Genomic DNA, 20658 nt, shown 5'->3' on the forward strand with positions numbered 1-20658 from the left:
GTGGCAAAAATGCTTAAATAGTCAAATTGCCCTTCCTTGATATAGAAGTATAAAGAGATTTTGAGAAACAAATAATCTTCCTAATCCCATAAAATAAAATGTAGGACAGCACCAGATACATAAAATCTGTCATTTCATAAACAGTAACATATTTAGATGTTTTACTTAGATATACAAGATAATGAAAAAGGTCAGGTGTTGTTTTCTGTGCCATGATATACAAATATTTAGAGTAAAATTCTGCAAAAACACAGTTGACCTCAAATATTTCTGGAAAAATTTGGTATACTTTAACTTAAATATTCTTTGCATTCTTTAATACAACCAAAAATATTCATATAGACAAATATTAGCTAATATTCATTAAAAAACAGAAATATGAATTCCAGTCAAATTTAACAGAAAAGTAAACTGAGACCTGATTAGAAATTTGAAAAATACTTATCTGGGTACACTTCTTAGAAGACTTTTTAAAAATATATACTTTAGATTCAATATTTAGGTTAAACCGTACAACTGATAACTATCCAACTGAGAAAAATATTATGCAAGAAATATTTTCAGATAATTCCATTCATTTTAACTGGTTAAAATATTTTCATTGTAATATATACAGGTGAACTTGAATGGGAGGTTAATACCTTTGGTAGGTCCTTTCCTGTTCTGCATGGCCTGTTGCTCCTCAGTAATATTTAAACGCCTAACGACATCTGCCAGAGCGGACTTGAGCAACTGAATGTCATCTTCCTGCATCTGAACACGTTGTTCAAGTGAAGCTATGCGGTCTGTCACCTCCATGCTACTGGCAGCAGAAGCACTGTCATCTAAAAATACATATGTATTTTATTATTTTATTTTATTTTACTCATTTAAAACATTGATATTTCTGCCTATCTTCTAACCAACTTTAGACTGCTCTCAATTAGAAGTTAAAACCCCAACCCTTAACTTTGAAGTCCTGTTACATTATGCTTGCTTCAAGGTAAATATTGATAGATCTGCAGCTTAAACATAATTGTAAAAACTATCTGAAGAAAGCTTCTCCCAACAAACAGAGAAAGATACAGGTATATTGCTGCTTTTATTAGAAAACAATCACTCTTGTCAAAATAGAATTCAGTTAATTCTCCTTTAAATTGAAACATTCTGCCAGTAATTCATAGAGAATATAATTTCCCCTTCCCTCTGCAGTTTGTGTGTATATGGTCAAAATATAATTCAAAAAGGTGCAGAAAGGTGAATTTCTCCTATTAACTATAAATATCTTCACATAAATTGTGTGATCCAGATAAACCTAGACAAAAGAAAAATACTACAGAGACTATCTCCTGGTATATTTCTTATAGACTAAAAAGCAGGATCTTTATATTAATTCTTGCCAAGAAAACTGCAGGGAGCCTTTGAGAATTGGAAACAATAAAATGGAAGGGAAAAAAATATCTAGTTCATCATGGATGCCCATATGCTTGCACAAAATGCTCAGTGTAAATGGAAATACTCATCACACCATTCTTTTTCTTACTCTAATTAATATGTGATGTCATTGGAAACATTCCTCCTCACAGTGTTTAGTTAAGCACTGTGAACAATTAAATAGGAAGGTAAGAGGGGAAGGTTAAACCCATCTTTTAGCTGAACTGAGCAAGATCTGAAGAAATACAAATTACAGATAGTCCTTATTTAATGATAACAACCAGAAGGGCCAGAATTTCCATTGCTAAGCAACGTAAAACACAACATTACATGACTGCCTTGATTACCAGTGAAAATTCAAATACTTCCAGTTGTCATCATTAAGCAAATCACTGTAGGTCATTAAGCAAGGATGTAATGTGGTTTCCATTTGCATTAATTTTGCTTCTGGGAAGCTGGCAAAGAAGGTTGCAACTGGAGATCACATGACTGAAATGCTGTCTCATCATAATTGCTGAGCTTCCAGATTTTGATCACTTGACTGTAATGGCTGCAAATATGACAACTGTCAAAACCAAGCCCAAAGATAATCCAGCATGATCCAAGAAAAATAACTTCAAATTTATCATTGATCATCAGTGTTACATAATACACCATAAAACATAGTTCTTAAAATCAAATGTTCAATTACAGTGCAATATGAAATATACAGTACAGTACAATATGAAATATGAAATATGAATTAAAAAATTACTGTGAGGATCTGACTGAAATTAGGTATGAAGATGGCCTAAGCCAGAGTTCCCCAACCTTTCTATGTTGGCAGCCTGGAGGGGAGGAGGGGCAGGCGCCTTTATGCATGCATGCGCATGTGTGAACGGGGCTGTGTGTGACGCAAATGGGACCATAAGCACACATTCAACACAAACGGGGCTGAAAGCATGTGCACGACACTCACCATGACGCTAGTGCAAGTGAGGTGTGTGCACACAAGTGAGCGCACTGGCCAGCCACTCATGTGGCCCGGTAGTGAGCTGCGGCCCACAGGTTGGGGACTCCTGGCCTAAGCCTACATGAGATGAGGAATATGAATACACAAACACATGTACATGCACATACACAAAAGAACCTAAATATATTGATATGCATTAATTACATTTTGGAAACCATTAAGCAATTTAAACAGAATTGTACATCTTATCTTTGATTTGTTTGATTGTTCAAGGTAATCTGTGTACTTGTCCAGTCTGTTCTTGTAAATTCAAGACCCCTCTGGAGATATTGAATTTAGAAGCAGTAGAAAAATGGAAGCAGCAAAGCTCGAAACTAAAGAAAATTTCCAGCTCCTACTTTTCAAACAAAGTTAGGTCAGCCCAGAGTTTTTATATTTCCTTGTAATTACAGATGCTGATGTTGTACATTCTCTCCTTTTGTGTGTGGGGAAAGGCCTGTGAAGCTTAACCACAATTATCTCATAAACTAAGTCAGTCTCTAACTAAGAAATTTCTGCTGTAAACTCCAGAGTCTCTATAATGAAAGGTAGAACAGTTTGTTTTTCTAGCAATGCTAACTGGAAGCAAAAAATATAGCCTGTTTTTTTCAGGACTGTAGATCATGTGCTTATGAATAGTGAAACATCAAACAGTTCCATGATATGCAGCTGCACAACATATACTGTATACATTTGGAAGCTATAGCTGTGCACTTTTCTGAATTTTTGAGAGGCATCCAATACTCAATTGGTAAAGCTTTATGTATTTCCATTAACCTTGTTTTTTCACCATAAAACATGATTGCAGTAACCAAATTATATTTTTAAAATAACTATATGGGATTTCAATAGTCAGAAATCTCTTTTGAGCAAATAGATAACTGAAGAAACAGGAATTTGAAAAGAATTATAGTAATATGAGATAAAAATGTTTAATTTGGAAAAACTTTATTCCAGGTTTGTTTTTTAATTATTTCATTTTTGAGAAAGGTAAACTGCCATTCTAATGTCAGTCATATTATTTGTAGTAGCACATTTGTGAGTGTGGATATATTTTGATTTATTTTTTGCACTTACTTAAAATACTGAAAGCAGCTTGCAAACATTAAAATGCAGCACACAGAAAATACAAATTAAGCATCAGAAACAATCAAGGCAAACTATTCAAAACTAACTTCTGTAACACCATCAGTCCCAACAAGTGAGCAAACTTGGCAACCTTTGTATTCAAAAATAAATCAGAAATGGATCTGGATAGTATTTGAATGAGAAATCACCAAGCTACTAGGGCTAATGGCTAAATTTTAGGACCTCACAGTTCCTTGGCATTTAATTCTGGAAAAGTACTTGACAGTTTGAACATTGTGCAAGTTTGCAACTCCCTAAAGTAGCATTGCCTTTTCTCATAAAAAAGATTTGAAGATTTACAAGTAGATTCTTTCTGAAGAACTCTTGTACATCCTTACTAAATACTTCTGAGTAACACAATAGCAGTTCTGTACTTTTGCCAAGAAAAATTGTGTAGATGCATCTCATCAAAGCTGAGTTTGTTTTAAGATTATTCATATATTTACCTCATTAAGACTGGTGCAGAGTTTGGTCACTGTTCATTGATAAGGTTTTGAGGAAGTTAACTGCTAGTTAAGTTGCTTCCCACTTCCATAGTATCAGTGAAAATCAAGTTTTGGAGGAGACAGTGATAAGTTTCTGGGAAATAGCAAACCTCTCCTTTCTGTATAATGCCTTATTATCCTAGTGAAAATCAATTATTGCTAGGCCACTACTGTATGTAAAACACAATACAATACAATTTAGTTCAACCCCATCTAGTTCGACCCCAAGGAACAAAATTGTTTCTTGACCCCAAGGAACAAAATTGCATATAAATAATGAATGCCAATGCAAATACTTCTAAATCCTCTTATTTTTAAAGGGAAATATTAAAGTTTGCTTCCAGGAGTTTTGGGGGCTCCATCAGTGAAGGTTTCCAAGCAAAGGTTGGACAGCCATTTATTTGGGTTGGTACTTATATGCGAATTCTTAGGCAGAGGGTGGATTAGAAGGCATCCTTTCTAACCCTAGGATTATGAGATAAATTTTAAAATGCTTAACCTTGTGTTTCATGCACTAGGATATATCTTCTTATATGGCTTTGTATGATAAAGACATAATACTGAACAAAAAGCATCCATATATGAATATTGTAATGAAATGAATGTTGAGAATCAAAAAATATTATCTTATTAATATATTTGATGATTTTGTCTCCATTGGAAGAATGTTATAACCCATTAGTATATTATATTAACTTATTTTAATATTTATTAATTTTATTTTTTGTTTTCATTCATATTTATTGATATCATTATATTCAAAGGATTTTTTTATAGTTTTCTAATAAACTTGTGCAAAGGGCTAATAGCATATAGCAGATATGTTAAGTATAAAATACAGAAATGTCTCATTATGGAATGTAGTTGAAAAGAAATTCAGTTATGAATAAAATAACATTTAGAATCCTAAATTAAAGGATTGGAACCTCACTAAAAATCACATTTTTTCTGACATTCAAGGAACTATTTAAATATTGATTGCACTATATTATGTGCTATTTTACTTTCTTCTTACTTTTAAATATACATAAGTTGATAAGTATATATACTTATCATTATATTGTATTTAAACTTTGTAGACTTAATTAAATTTTGATTTACATTTCATATTTCTTTATAGTTTTAGGTTTGACTAATAATGATCCATGAGAATATCGATGTGGTTAATGATTGTTAATTTAAAAAAACCACCTCAGTTCTGTAGTGTATAATAGCAATCTTTTAAAGTCTTTAAAGAGATGGAGCTTAAAAGTTTTCCAGAATAACTGATCTAGGTTATCTAGTTGGATCAGAAAGCTACAAGGCACTGGAAGGCGTAAAATCTGGACAAAAGGAAAGAATTAGCAATACTTGATGAACTTGATTTCTGAGGTACTTCAAGAAGTAGACAAGAGGAGCAAAATATTCTTGCCCTTATGACATACTCACTGAGAAAAGAGGTGCTAAAGTTTCTAAATTTCTAGTTTCTAAGATTATATAATTTATCCCATTTTAATTTTCAACAAATCTGATTAATAAGAGCCTATGATAATGTATCCTTCTTGGTTGTAAGTGGCATTCTAGGCAAAGGAAGGAAGAACTTTACCTAGACAAGCAATAAAGAGAAGGAGAAATTAGCAACAAAAAAGATTAAAGAAAAGAAAGCTTATTTTGCTCAACCAGGAGAGAGAAGAGAAAGAAAAGGTGGATTGGGCATAATGGACTTAATGGATGCAAAAATATTAACTATTAACTGATTAATGTAATAAAACATTGGTGTTCTAGTTAATAAAAAAACACATCACAGGCTAATTGATGAAAGTGAAATGTTTTTGCTTGCAGTTACCATATTTTTCAGAGTATAAGACGCACCATTTTACCCTCAGAAAGAGGGTGAAAATTTGGGTGCATCTTATAACCTTCGTCTGAGAGGCTGAAAAAAAAGCAAGGCACAGAGCTCACAATCAACGAACCTGTTGCTAAAGTTCACCTCAGGGAACAGCTGATTGGGGGTATTCCGGGAGGCCGATCCACCCCCCAATCAGCTTTTCTCTTTTTTCTTATTTTCCTCCCCAAAAACTAAGGTGCGTCTTATACTCCAGTGCGTCTTATAGTCCGAAAAATACGGTATATTTCAGCAATAGCTATTTCACAATTGTTATAGTCCATCGCTCAGGCAGCCAGATGTTTAGACTGGGTTTGGCATTTTAATCCACCTATCAAGTCCTTCCCAAGAATCTTATTGTTATTATTTTATTTTATGAATTTGTTATGAATGTCATATTGAAATATTCTTCATTTTCACTCATTAGATTTCATGTATATGTCTGAAAGATCTTCAAAGATGTTGAAGTCCTTCAGCTAATTAACTAGTCCTTATAAGGCATGTGTGATAGTCGAAGTCTGAGACCCTTATTTAGTGGCTGTGCAAAATAATTGGAAAGCCACATGAAAGTTTGTGGCCTGAAGTTAGCCAAATTTGGCCCAGGCATTTCTTTAAAATATATTTTCCTATAGAGTATGTGTAGAATTTTAAAACTAAGGCAAAACCAGATGCAACAAGAACAATATTTGTATCCACTTTCATTTCTTATGTTGCAGATTCTTAAGTTAACAAGAAACATGGGTAAGGATACTAACTCCGACTCCTGATTTTTGTCTTTTCTCTAAACAAACAGAAAATGAGAAAAATGTTACAAAACCTTAACATGCATTTAAAGTGATTTAAGACTTATATTGTTTTTTACAGTTGTCATAATACCTGGCTTCACTTTCACAATTTTTTACTTTTTACAGTGGCATCTAAATCAAAATTTAATTAGCTACATGCAGGTTTTTGATATACTTTCAATTAGAAGGTACAAGCTAAATAGCAGTATAAACATGTAGCAGATTCATAGAGGAGCACTTAATTTTGTTTATAATCTGGCAAAAACTTAAATATTGGCTTAGAAATTTATGAGATTGTGTATGAGACAGAAATTCCATGAAAAATTAAATTTTGTGACACTTAGCAGATCTAACCCATAGCAGGCCTAATAGCATAATGATAAGAACGTATTGTTCGCTTTTAATCAATTTTAATACTGAATTATAAGTAACTATTATAGAAAGATTGGCCAAGAAGTTGCTTCATTTGTTTTGTTATTCTCTGGTCACAACCATAATTCGTTCCATAAGTTTGGTCACAAACTAATTTGGTTGTGACCCGAACCTAATTTTGGAAATTTGGCGCTTACAAAAAAAAAATGGCACAGAAGGGGAAATCGGCTGGGGAAAAAATTATGAATTTTTTGGCCAGAACCCAATTTAGTCCTGGCCAGAAGCGTTCGTGACCAGAGGTTCTACTGTACCTTGTTTCCTTATCCCTGAAAAAATGCCTAACACATTGAAGTTAATATTATATGAACAAAAATAGTAACATTTCTGGGGGAAATGATACAAAACTATAGCAAAACCCTATCCTCCTAATCCAGTGTGTATGATTAGTCAGCCACAACTAAATTATTGTAGATTATATGCCATAGTCAATTCAGTTGTAAAGGATGGTTGGTGTTTACTGGTAAGCTATCTCCAACACAGACTTTGATTTAAAAAAAAGTATGATATCTAATACAGACAATTAGAAATCAGCTATGCCACCAATTTTTTAAGACTATAAAACAGCTTCCTATTTGATTAATATAGCAGTGGTTCTGTGTCAAAAAAAAAAAGAGAAGACTGATTCACTTGGATGAATGCTCAATCTTGAACCTTCTTGACATGGATAAAAAAAGATAAAAAGGAAGACCAAAAAGTCACTCAGAATCCAAAACATTAGTGCTTTCATCAAATCACTCAATAACTTTTCATCAATTATCATATATAAGTGTAGACTGAAAAGGATACAACCCCCCCCCATCTTTTTGTATTACACTTCCATCTTTGAAAAATTAACAAGCTGTGTCTGTCATGATCAACTAAACATTGAATTTTAAATACTCTGGCAAATTCTCTGCTCCCATGGCACTGTGTTTCCATGAAATCAGCTAGGGTTTGTTTTCTTAGGATTGGCATTCACTATCTGTGAATAAAAGCAAGATAATCTTGTGGTAAGGACAATTGTCTATGGAGATTCTCAGTCATCCAGGTCAAGGTTGTCCCAAAGTTGCTTTTTAAGAGGCAAATGGACTTTTTTGTTTTTCTCTGAAGACATTTCACTTCTCATCCAAGAAGCCTCTTCAGCTCTGACTGGATGGTGGGGAATGGAAGGATTTATACTCCTTGCAGAGAAAAGGTATAGATAGGAGATAGTTACTTCACACTGATATTGGATACCATGATAGCAGCAAGTCTATGTTATTTAATTTTGTTACTGCTACCTGTTTTTGTGCTTAGCTTGGCAAAATACGGGATTTCTGTTTTGCATGTCAAAATAACTGGTGACTCGTCTAGGTAAGTGATGGCATGTATCAGTGATGGCGAACCTTTTTAGCACCGAGTGCCGAAAAGGTAGTGTGCACATGCGTCTGGGCCGCGACCCGGAAGAGGAGCTGCCAATGATGCATGCACGACCCCAAAAATGAACTTCCGGTTTCTGATGCATGGATACTCCCTGGCCAGCTAGTCTTCCAGGTTCCTGGCGTGCATGCGCTTACAACTATCAGCTGGCCGGCGAGCATGCTCACACAGGAAAACGGAACACCACCTCCTCCAGTTTCTGGCACTGCCGCACACAAAAAGGCCAGCTGATGGTCGCACTCGCATTCGCGCCAGAAACCCAGAAGAGGAACGGGCAACGCCACATGTGCCAGGTGACATGGCTCCGTGTGCCACTTTGGGCACGCATGCCATAGGTTCGCCATCACAAGTATATATTACTTCATCTAAAGGGGCAAAATTTCACTATATTTAAGGTGGGTTCAAATGTGGTTGGAGATTTCATTCAATGATAACAGAGGGTAAGTAGAATAACTAAACAGCAGAAGAAACAGGCAACAGGAAATAAATGCTTAAGAATTGCTAAAAGCTATTATATAGTGGACCTATCATCCAGAAATTTATTTTTATGTCAAGATGGCCAATTAACTATGTTAGTTTGGAACATGCATTTTATGCCAAGTCACATTGTTTATTGCTGCAATCCTGAATGTTTTGAAATTTCCAATAATGAAGACACAGGAATCAAATATTCACGGTACAAATTACAAATTATAAAAAATGCCATTACAATAATCACCATCAGTCCGGTAATGTAATTAGTTTTTGGAAGGTAATAATTCACTCAAGCATTAAGCTGTTCCAAAATATAGGTGTTGTCATAGAAAAGAAGCACCTAGACTTCCATAAGTATAGAGAATTGGGGGATTCGCAGCAGTTTCTCCCAGGGGATATAATTTTGATGGATCAATTCAATCTGAAATCAAGTACTCCTGGGATTACTTTAATGCAGAATAGTATCGGGGTTTTATTGATCAGAAATTTGCATTGCCTCCTACTCCCAAAAAGAGCCAATAATAACCTCCTGGAATCTGCCTTCAAACCATTTCTAGCCTCATGGAGAAGCCAGAAGGAGTATGCCTCCAAGATACTGGTGGTGAGAACACACTAACCAGCATTATTCATTAGCAAAAGCATGAGCAATATCATTAGTAATAAATAGCACAGATCATATCTTCAAACTCCCATCTGTATCAAGGCCCCTCCAGTGTTACATTATAAAGGATAACTAGTTGTTATTTAATACAATTTCCTTAGGGCATTCCTCTCCGTTTCCATTAATGCTATTCCAAGACATATTTTGATTCCTTTAACTTGATGTTAACTGACAGTAATTGTTGATAAACTGAAATTATGTGCTGTCAGCAAGAAATTTTTCTACTAAATCCATATTAGGCTCAGGGCAAGACATTTCTAGTCTTAACTTCTTCCTCAAGCTTCTAATTAGATTCCTCCTCAAATGCTTTTAATTCTTCACTGTCCCAATTTAGTACTAGAAAATTATTAGTATTATTAGAAGATTATTATTATTAAGATTGAATACTCAATGACACATTAAATCTTTGTAAGCTGATCTAGTTTAAGTTGTTTATAATGTAAATTGTTTAGAATTACAAAATCCTTCTCTTTTCAGTGCTTTTTCATCAATTCTTAATTTTCATATTACTTTTTTCTTTGATCGTGTCCTTTCCCAAGGTCTGATTCCCGTTTATATTCCCTATATTAGAATTTTTAAAAATGATAACATACTCCACAGAACTAAAGACACTTACATTACTATTTTAATCATATCTTCAAGGGTGGGATTCAGCCGGTTCGGGAGAACCGGTTATGAATTTGGGCAGTTCAGAGAACCGGTAAATTGGCCACTGTTAGCCCCGCCCACCCTATATATTATTTTCCCTACGCCACGCGGTCCAGCTAATTTCCGTACCTCGCCTGCGTACTTCGCTCTGCTCACCAAAGGTAAGAATGCCCCCCACTCACCCTTCGCCTCGGTTTGGGCCCCAGAGACACAGCATTCCCCAGCTCCGGCCTTGCCCCGGAGCTGCCATCCACTCACCACCTGCCTCGGCTGGGTTGGGGAATGTGCCATTCCCCAGCTCCGGCCTTGCCCTGGAGGCGTTGCCCGCTTGCCACCCACCTCGGCCGGGGAATGTGTCATTCCCCGGTTCCGACCTTGCCCTGCTCGCTGCCACCCCCCTCTGGCCTCAAACTACATCCAGATTCTTCTTACCTAAAGCACTGCAGCAGAGATCTTGCAGCCGTCCTTTGCTGAGGCTTGCTTGCTCACAGAGACGCTCCATGTGGTCTCCGGGTCAGCAGAAGCAGCCGCTGCCCTGGAGAGCAGAGATGGAGCAGAGCAGGCCCCAAAAGGTTGCTTGGTCGACCCTCGCTGCGTAGCAGAAGCCGTACACGCGTGCATGCACTCACATTTTTGGTGAACCAGTTGTTAAGTGGGTTGAATCCCACCACTGATCATCCTGTCCCCATCCCTGAAGTGAATCAGTTTAATCAGCCTAATTTAACCCAGGGAGATCATGTGCAGCAGTTAGTCTCAACTGGACTAACGAGTCATTTAAAGTTGGGTGATGATTATGCCTTGGATATCTAATTACATGATTGCAGAGAGGCAAAAGTGAGCTTTCATGTATGTCCACTTCACAGATTGGGCCCCAAATTACCTGGATCAAGTCTATGACAGAATGGAACAGCTAAGCCCTGTTTGCATGTCACATGATCTCCCACACAGATAAAGGAAATAAAATAATCTAGTAAAGCATTTAGCTGGAGTAGGTAAAGTTTATTACATGCATAGTACTCTAAAGGCAAGTTGGGCAATAAAAGATCAAATAGGTTAAGAAGAAAAATCTATTGTTGGAGTTGGGAAGGAGAATATGATTGCTGGCAAACTAAGTGGGATCTATCATCTATTGGTCTGTCTGCCTGTTCATCCCTCCGTTATCCAAGACACTGCTGGCAGAGGCACCACGGGCCGGTCCTTTGCTGTTTCTACGGCAGCCCCGCTGGCCAGATCTAGGCACCCCATGGGCCGGATCCAGCCCCCAAGCCTTGAGTTTGATATCTTTGCTTTAAGCATCACAGCAAACTGGCTCTGTTTATTAGTTATTCCCTCCAATTTTAGTCAGTTGTAAACTAAAGAAGCTTTCTCCCACCTGTTTATCCAAGTCATTAAAAAATATAAAAAACAGATCCCAGGACTGATCCTTGTAGAAGTCTACTTGATGCTTCTGTTCAATTTGATAAGAAACCATTGATTAGCATTCTTTGAGTACCCATGGGTGTACAAAGCACCCACTGATATATATGCTTGTTATGGCAGCCAGAAAATATTTAACTATCTTGCTAATTAGCATGACATGGAATACTTCGTCAAATGTTTTGCTAGATGATTACTTCCTAATCCTGGTCTGGTGAATAAGCCATAGCAAGCTTGTTCACATGTCTATGCCATGACACAGTTTGTCTAATTTGGTTTAGCAAGCTATATGAATCCAAGCAGTGTGGTTTATGACTTAAAGCAGTCTGTTAACCCATCCAATTGTAGCTAAGACAACAAAATGTTTTCACAAGTATGTGGTTTTTCATGTCTGACTTGCATAGATTTTTATCCTATCTGGCTGGAAGTTTCCAGATGGTGATGTTGGGGCCAATCCTGTTTATTTTCGTGGCCACTGTACTATGGGATTTGTATACTTTTTAATATCAAGATTAAGTTTTGTGCTTGGGTTGTACTCTTAAGAAGGATCAGGCTAACAGCTTGCAGATATTTTGCAAGTCTACATTACTTCTGAAGATTTTATTCTAAATATACTACCCTCAAAATTATTTTCATTTCAAAATAAAGTCTAACAAACCTTAAGACTTTATGGCCAGAACACCTGAAAAATATCCCACTTCTCATTAGCCACTATGCAATTGATGAATCTTCATCAGATGACACCATCAAGAGTAGGTAACAAGGCACGATCTTTATTATAGCAGAATCCTGATTGTGGAATTAATCCCCTAAAGAGAATAGAATGCAAACATTCTATTTATTTGCTCAATATCTAGAGGCATTTGTGCTCTCTGATATTACTGAACTATCTAACCAACATGGCCAATAGTGAAAGAAGGTGGAAGTTGTACTTCTACAATATCTGAAGAGTCCACATTTTTCCTAACTGTTCTGTAAAAAAAAATTCCTTATTTAGATTATAAAATATTCATATGCACTCAATTTCTTTCACATCATTTCTATAACTAGAACACTCTTCTGAAGTACAGTATTAACATAACTTACAAGTAATCTTCCTTTTAAACAGGTTCTATATAACCTTAGCTCTACTTGCCACTTTATAAGACAGAAGTTATATTATCAGCTGATCTATCCAACATAGCAAGCTGACAGTCCAGTTCTACATCTTTACCTCAAAGTAAATCCTAATAAAGTTAAATTCACATGGGAAAAAGGCACAGATGAAGCTCTATTAAAAGCAATAGATATATAGTTTTATCTATCCAAAAGTATAATTTACTGATCTTAACTTTACTTACTTTAAATATATCTAAACAAAAATGCAAACAATGAAAAAGAGATGCAAACCCAATATTTAATTTTCACAACACAGTATAAAAATTGCTTTAAATAATCCCAACCTTTAGCTGATTTAAGAGTAATTTTCTGTTTTTTCTATCATTACCAAAAATAGTCTAACAAAGTCCAACATAAATAAGCTATTTTATATAGTTCTTACTTTTACCAACACAAATATAAATAATATGTGAACTACACTGTAATCTATTATAATTTCTTCAGGCAAAGAAACATGTACTGTAAATCACAAAGATTTTTTTTAAGTGAACAGCAAAACCTTTACATGCTGTATATATTCACATGTAACTCCTGTTAGTCAATACTGAGTTAGGATGTTTACAAATACTTTAAATTCCATTTTTAAAAGATCCTATTAAGTCCAACTGACAAACCATACATTAATATATTATCCAATTAGTCCAATACAGGAAGGGTCTTCTGTCTTAAATGTTTATTGCAAAAGTTTCCTGTAAATCAAGCTGCCTTTTGTTACATCACCATCCCAAACACCATTTGGTTTAATATATTGTCAAAGAAACAGATCAGAAACTACACAGCTTGGAAAGCAACATATTTTCCATCTCAAGACTTCTGTTTACTTTAAAAAATAACTGTACAAGAAACCATAAATCTTTCACGCAGTGCAGTATGCCAACGAACAAAACTCACCGTCCGAATTACATAAAAACTTCAAAGACCATCTTTAATACGATTCACAAACACATATACACACATTCTTTATAACTGTGAACGTTTGCTTATTTAGAACGAAAGACCGTGAAACAAGGGAGAAACACACGTCAATCGAGCTAGCATTTCAACGCGGGGCGGTTCCTAGAAGTTAAAACTCAAGAAATGAAAACTGCTTTCCTCCCTCCGTACACACAGAAGGTGAGGTGGTCGTGGTTGTTGTTGTTTACTTTCTTTTCCATAATCTTCACGATCCTCTATCAGGCACCCGTCAATATGCAACCCTGTAGTGGGAGAGTCCAGGCAGGCAGGCAGAGCTCTCGCTCTCTTCCCTCTCGCCTTCCCGTGAAGCTTAACTAAAACACCCAGCGTTTCTTTCGGCCAGGCAGAAATAAGATCGTGGTGGTGGTGGTGGGGGGGAAGCCGATGCTCGTTCTCCCCTTAACCTAAAACTAAAGAGCGAGAGAGAGAGAAAGCCCCGAAAAGGCCCCATCCTTTCTCCAAGTAGGAAAGCTGGGAGCTTGGCGGGGGCGGTTCTCCTTGCCAGCTTCTCCGGCACAGGCACACCCATCCCACTTGCCAAGTCAGCCCATCTTAGCCAGGCACAAAACCGAAGCCCCCCCCCCCGCCGCCACCCCACGGCCGCTCGACTTCAGGGCGATGCCCACCCACCACTACCACTACTACTACCCACCACCCCAGCGGCCCTTGATCTCGGGTTCTCCCCTCCGGGCGCGCATGCACGCTTCGCTCTCTTGACTTTCCTCCTCTTACCATTACAGAACTGCAGAAGCGAAGAAGTGTCATAGAGGCTGCTGTAGCTGGAGAATCCGTCCTCCATCATCCCGAAGCCAATTTCGCGCCCCTCTTCGGCCCGCTTGGGATCCTCGGCCCCCCCAGCCCTAGTCCAAATCGCTCCTTCCAGCCTCTCGGCCCTCCTTTTTCCACACCCGCTCTCGTCAAAACTCGGGCTGCTTCTCCTGCTCTTTCGGGCGCTCACCCACACAGTGCAAAAGCGGAGGAAAGGCTGGGGCTGGGGCCGGCCTGCCGCCTGCCTCTGCCAGTTGCCATGACAACGCATTCACTCCACCGTGGCTTTGGGCCGCCGCCGCCGCCGCTTTTCTCCTCTGCTGGAAGGGGAGGGGGGAGGATGAGGCTGCCTCTCCGGGTCTTGCGGTGGTGGTGGTGAGGAAAGGGGGGGGGAGTTAGACATAATAAAAGTCGCCTGTTCGTTGTCTTAAAAAGCAAAGTTGAGAAGGGCGACGCTACTCTTCGCAACTTGCAAGAAATAGGGACCACGTTTCCCCTACCCTGCCGTTGAATGGGAGGCGAGCGGGCTGCCTTTCGTTCCAAATTTAGGTTGCCATCCATTTCTTTCCGAAGGCAATAGCCAAGCTCGTTGCCTCGCACGTTGGGAGCTGAATTGCACCCTTGGAAGGGCGATTGCATAAAGCATATCTGGGGCTTCCTAGGCAGATAAAGAGGTAATCTCGCCGGCACCCAGCCTTTAACCGCGCTTCCAACCTTGACACCACAGTAGCACGGAGGACTGGTACATGCAAGCTACCCGGGTGGTGATCCGCTCCACAAATAGGGCGTGCTTTTAAGGAGACCCCCCTTCTGTAAGGGCAAGGGTCAAAATAGCCGACGCGAAGTTTTAAAAAAAGGGAATCTGTGGGAGATTCTCTGGAATGGGCTCTTCCCTGCTCCCTCCCACAAAGTGAAACAGTAAAAAAAAAAAAAAAAATAGGCAATCCCTGGATCACGAAGTACAGCAGGCTGTCCGCAGGGCTGCTTGCATGCATGTGGTGCAGTGCAGAAGATGCTGTCAAACAGATTCCATCTAAATATGAAGGCATTTCCAATTATGAAAGTAATTAGAAAAAAAAAAACGGGGCTCCCAAGCATGTGCAGAATGCCTTTACACCGCTCCCAGCACTTATCAGGAATTACTGCCTCCATATTGAGAGAAACCATAAATTCCAACAGCCTTCAACCTTGACACACCGTTTTGTACATTGATCTTCCTGATAAGAACCAGAAACAACCTTTCCGGTTTTTAGCGACTGCAAACGACGCCCTCCTCAGCCTGCAGCTCACTGCCCCGCCCAGTCGTGGGAAGGGTGTTCCTTTCAGCCCCTCCCCCGCCTTCAAAATAGGGACTCGGGAGCGAGAAGCCTGAACAAACGGGAAAGAAATTTGGCGATTATTTGCGGAAGGTCCGGGAAACCGCGGGAGGCCCAACAGAGAGAAAGTGAAAGGAGAAAGAAGAGAAAAAGACATTGTGGCGGGAAAAAAAAATCTGGCAGAAACGCGAGATTATCGAGGGCGGAGCGATGCAATCAATCAATAAGCATTATTGGAGGAAAAGCAGTCATTTCTGATGCTGGTTGAAGAGCAGAATACGTTGCCTGTTGCTTCTGAAAATCTGGGAGGTGCTGGGCAATTCCCCCCCCCTAAAATGCTTCTGAAACTGGCCCTTAAGACTCTGTTCTAGTTTTCGCCTCCATCCGAGAAAGTCCGAAATAATTAAAAGGGCCTTGCGGTTAAAGAAGTGGGCCTCAAACTTGCAAATCGTGCCGTGCAAATCTAAATGCTTTTATACTTAGCACCGTAATCGGCCTTACTGCAGCTTTAATTGATGCCAAAAAGGAAATCTGTAATTAGAGACATGAAGAGCTGGAGGACATCCAAAATTATTTTAAAACGACTTTTTAACCGATCAAAAGTTCTGTATAGTGTATTTAGTATACACGTGATCATCCATAGGAAGTACTTAATTTTTTTCAGATACATATATTGAATGCACTTGTAACAAATTTAGTAGAAAGTCCCATTAAATTTAGTGTTCCTTATTCCAAATATAAAGTTTCTACTCTTACTTATTTTTATATTATTTATTTGTATCCTGCTTTTATTATTTTTACATGAAAATACTCAAGGTAACTAAAGGCAGTGAACATACCCAGGACACCTTCCTCCTCCTATTTTTCCCACAACAACAACCCTGTGAGGTAAATTGGGCTGGCTGAGACAATGACTGACCCAAGGTCACCAAGCTGGCTTTCATGGCTACTTAATGTGAAAGTGTGTAACTTCACACAAGGAAGTAAACTCAGGGGTATTTCTGGATAAATTTGCCAGGAGTGTATATATTGGGCTATATATAACAGTTGAGAGTTATTAAACTGCTAAAACTATTCAACTTTACAATATATGGTAATACGGAATGGAATTTCTGTCCAGCCTCCAAACTGCTGGAAGAAACCAAAGTAACTGTTGTACCATAATGTATAATAAAGTTCACCCCTCTTTAAGAACACTTATGATATATTCTGGATATATCAAGCAACATATCTTAATCACACATTTTGCTAAACTGATATATTTTATCATAATTTAATTGAATAATCTACAGTTGTTTGGGTACAATACAATTATTCATAAACTGATTTACTGTATAACAGTATCTGAGTTTAGACAGTAAATCAGAATAAAAGAAATTACACAATGTCTTTTTGTAAATTGTTGTAAAAAGTCTACCTAGAAGTCCTGTCATGTATTGTAATGAGGAGAGACCCTTTAAACATTTTTATTTTTTAATAATTTCCTGTTTGTTTTTTTTTCAAAATTAAAGGTCAAGGAGGGAAGGATACATTTTAAGTGTACTTGAGCTTTCTAATTTCTGCTGTTTACAAAACTTATCTTTTGCTAATCAAAAATATTTTATATTGTAAGTTTCATGAGGCTGAGGCTTAGTCCCATTGTTGGACTGTAGCCTTCAGGTCTTTGAAATATAGTATCTATATAAATAAAAATGTCCGTTTGTACATAACCGCACATCTCCTAAAGTTCTTTACCGATTGCTTTCAAATTTTGACACAACGTTGCATTCGACTACGGGTGTGTTTTTATATACCTATATTATATAGATGTCACACCTGTGACAGGTAAAAACATGAAAAACATTGAAAGACATTGACAAACATTGAAAAACAGCGCCATCTGCTGGACGTAAAACCAACACACCAACATTTTACCACATGAATTTTGAAAATTAAATCACAAATTTTTCACTAGGTATAATTCCAAAATATATCAACAAAAAAATATCAGCAGTCCAGATACAGAAGACTCAGGTAGCACATACATTTACATGTTTAAAAATGCTATAAAAATTGTTGCTCTGTTCTCTGAGGAAACATACTACACCACAGCTGCAGTTGTGTTTTTACTGAGATTTATGAATTTATTGGAGAACGACCAACACTGGGATGTATGCATTAATGATGCGTGCAACACATCACATCCCAATCAAATTCATGCATTGTTTGCAATCATATTGACCGCCTGCTCTCCTTCATCTCCAACAGAGTTATGGGACAAATATAAGTCGCACATGGCTGAAGATATTTTACATCAAATACGCAACCTTCTTTTTCCAGCAAGCCGGGCTGGCCTAACACTTTTTAAAATGTTCTTAATTGTCTGTTATTGTTTTTAATCATGGGGCCAAATTTATATATATATCTTTTTAATTGTATTTTAATGTTTGTAGTTTATGTTTTTACTTGGCTGTTCACTGCCCTGAGTCCTCAGGGAGAAGGGCGGTATACAAATTTAAAAATAAAAAAAAAATTAAAAAAAGGAGAATTCAAATATGAACATGGATTTCACAGCAGAAATCTACAACGAAGCATTGCTAATGACTGAAGATTTTTGCTTAGAAATTGCAAACAAAGTTCTCAATCAATTGGGAATGCCATCACCAAATCAATCTGCTGATGCTTCATTTGATGTAGAATTGCGTCGTGAACAAAATTACAACATGGATGATCTTTTGTCATATCTGCAATCAAATATTCCTAAACTAACACTTGAGCAAAAAGGCATTTACCATCAAATACTGCAAACTGTCAATAACAGGGTTGGAGAAATCTTCTTAGATGCACCAGGAGGAACTGGTAAAACTTTCCTAATTAGATTGATTCTAGCAGCAATTCGATCCCAAAATCACATAGCCTTAGCTCTTGCGTCATCCAGAATAGCTGCAACATTGCTACCAGAACTGTTCATCCCGCTTTGAAATTGCCATTGAACATGCAATGCATTGAAACTCCCACATGCAACATTTCCAAAGCATTCGGCATGGGAAAAGTATTGCAGAAATGCAAACCTATTGTTTGGGATGAATGCACAATGGTGCACAAAAAATCGCTCGAGGCTCTTGATCGATCATTGCAAGATTTGCGTGGAAACCTCACACCATTTGGAAACGCATTAATATTGCTTGCAGGAGATTTCAGACAAACATTACCTGTAATTCCTCGATCGACACCAGGGGATGAAATAAATGCTTCCCTGGAATACTCTACTTTGTGGCAACATGTAAAGACATTAAAATTAACTATAAATATGCGTGTCCAGCTGCAAAATGATCGATCAGCTGAGATATTCTCACATCAATTGCTGGAAATTGGAAACGGAAAGGTGCCAGTTGATCTGACCTCAGGATGAATATCATTCCCTCATAACGTCTGCAATTTAGTGACGAAAAACAAGAATTGGTTGAAAAAGTATTTCCCAATATTCAGACCAATTATACCAATCACAATTGGTATATGAGCTATTCTTGCGGCCAAGAACAAAGACGTCTACGAAATTAGCAATATTATTCAGTCTAACATTCAAAGCGAGACAGTCACATACAAGTCCGTCGACAGTGTCGTAGAAGCAGATGAAGCAGTTAATTATCCAACAGAATTTTTGAATTCACTCGATCTCCCAGGGATGCCACCACACGTACTGCAATTGAAAATCGGCATGCCAATTATCATGTTGTGAAATATCAACCAGCCAAAGCTTTGCAATGGCATGCGGCTTGCAGTAAAAAAATTAATGAGCAACGTCGTAGAAGCAACAATCTTGACAGGACCTTTCAAAGGTGAGGATGTCCTCATTCCACACATTCCTATGATTCCAACGGATATGACATTTCAATTTAAGAGATTGCAAGTCCCAATTCAATTGGCCTTTGCAATCAACAAAGCTCAGGGCCAATCTTTAGAAATCTGTGGTTTAGATCTACACACGGATTGTTTCTCACATGGACGATTATATGCCGCATGTTCTAGAGTTGGAAAACCACACAATCTCTATATCTACACACACAATGGAACAACAAAAAATATTGTATACCCACAAGCATTGTGCAATTAAACATATTAGAAACGTGCACTTTCTCTTTCCTTTTCCATTTAACAACGCTGAGCCACAGCAATTCACCAGCTAGACCATCCTCCCCACCCCCTGGATATGCTTTTGGGGATGGGGGGGAAGCGGCCTATAAACATCACCAACCCCAGTCGCCAGAAAAGGCCCATTTTTTTCTCCATCACCAGCTGGATAGGGGTGGCTGGGGGGGTGTCATGTGATGAAAGTCAGTGACATCGAGTTGCCCACGCCCACCAAATGTTCTTGGAGAGTTTGGGACTTCAGCCTCGCTCTTTTAGCCCAGCGGAATCATCAGACTGGGCCACAGCAACGTGTGGCAGGGTACAGCTAGTAATAAATATATTTATTTGATTCTGTTTAATCGTATCGGATTCTTGGAAACCACTTGGACTTTTTCAGAAGTGTTTTTTTGCCATTGCCTCCTTCCTAGGGCTGAGAGAAGTTGACTGGCTCAAGGTCACCCAGCTGACTTTGTGTCTAGGATGGGACTAGAACTCACAATCTCCCAGTTTCTAGATTGATGCCTTCTTCACTACATCAAACTGGCACTTATATAATATATAATAAAATACAAACAGGTATTTTCAAGTTGAATAGAGAAAGAGTTAGAGGAACAGAACAGTTCCTTTTAACTTTGCCATTTATCAAGATGATTTCTG

At 37.9% G+C, this 20658-nt stretch overlaps 1 protein-coding gene and 1 pseudogene across 9 annotated transcripts in view; one reads left to right on the forward strand and one right to left on the reverse strand.

The window, feature by feature from the left end:
- EML1 (EMAP like 1) overlaps nucleotides 1–20658 on the reverse strand; it is a 136712-nt gene that overhangs the window by 52302 nt on the left and 63752 nt on the right. For 2 of the 8 annotated variants that reach the window (XM_034418459.3, XM_034418458.3), the window contains exons 1-2: nucleotides 14540–15865; nucleotides 642–824 (exon numbers count right to left, since the gene is read on the reverse strand). In XM_034418459.3, the coding sequence (XP_034274350.2) occupies nucleotides 642–824; nucleotides 14540–14846 (490 nt within the window). In that variant the 5' untranslated portion in view covers nucleotides 14847–15865. Of the gene's footprint in view, nucleotides 1–641; nucleotides 825–3978; nucleotides 4003–12353; nucleotides 12506–13744; nucleotides 14372–14539; nucleotides 15866–20658 lie in introns of those variants that run through there. The other 6 variants (XM_087872297.1, XM_087872282.1, XM_087872267.1 and 3 more) reach the window with 6 other exon arrangements.
- Nucleotides 19169–20000, forward strand: LOC148116395 (uncharacterized; annotated as a pseudogene). The gene has a single exon (XR_015733511.1). The product of XR_015733511.1 is annotated as an uncharacterized LOC148116395 (transcript).

This window comes from Pantherophis guttatus, chromosome 1, assembly GCF_059756535.1.
Source record: "Pantherophis guttatus breed Tessera chromosome 1, ASM5975653v1, whole genome shotgun sequence".
NCBI lineage: Eukaryota > Metazoa > Chordata > Lepidosauria > Squamata > Colubridae > Pantherophis > Pantherophis guttatus.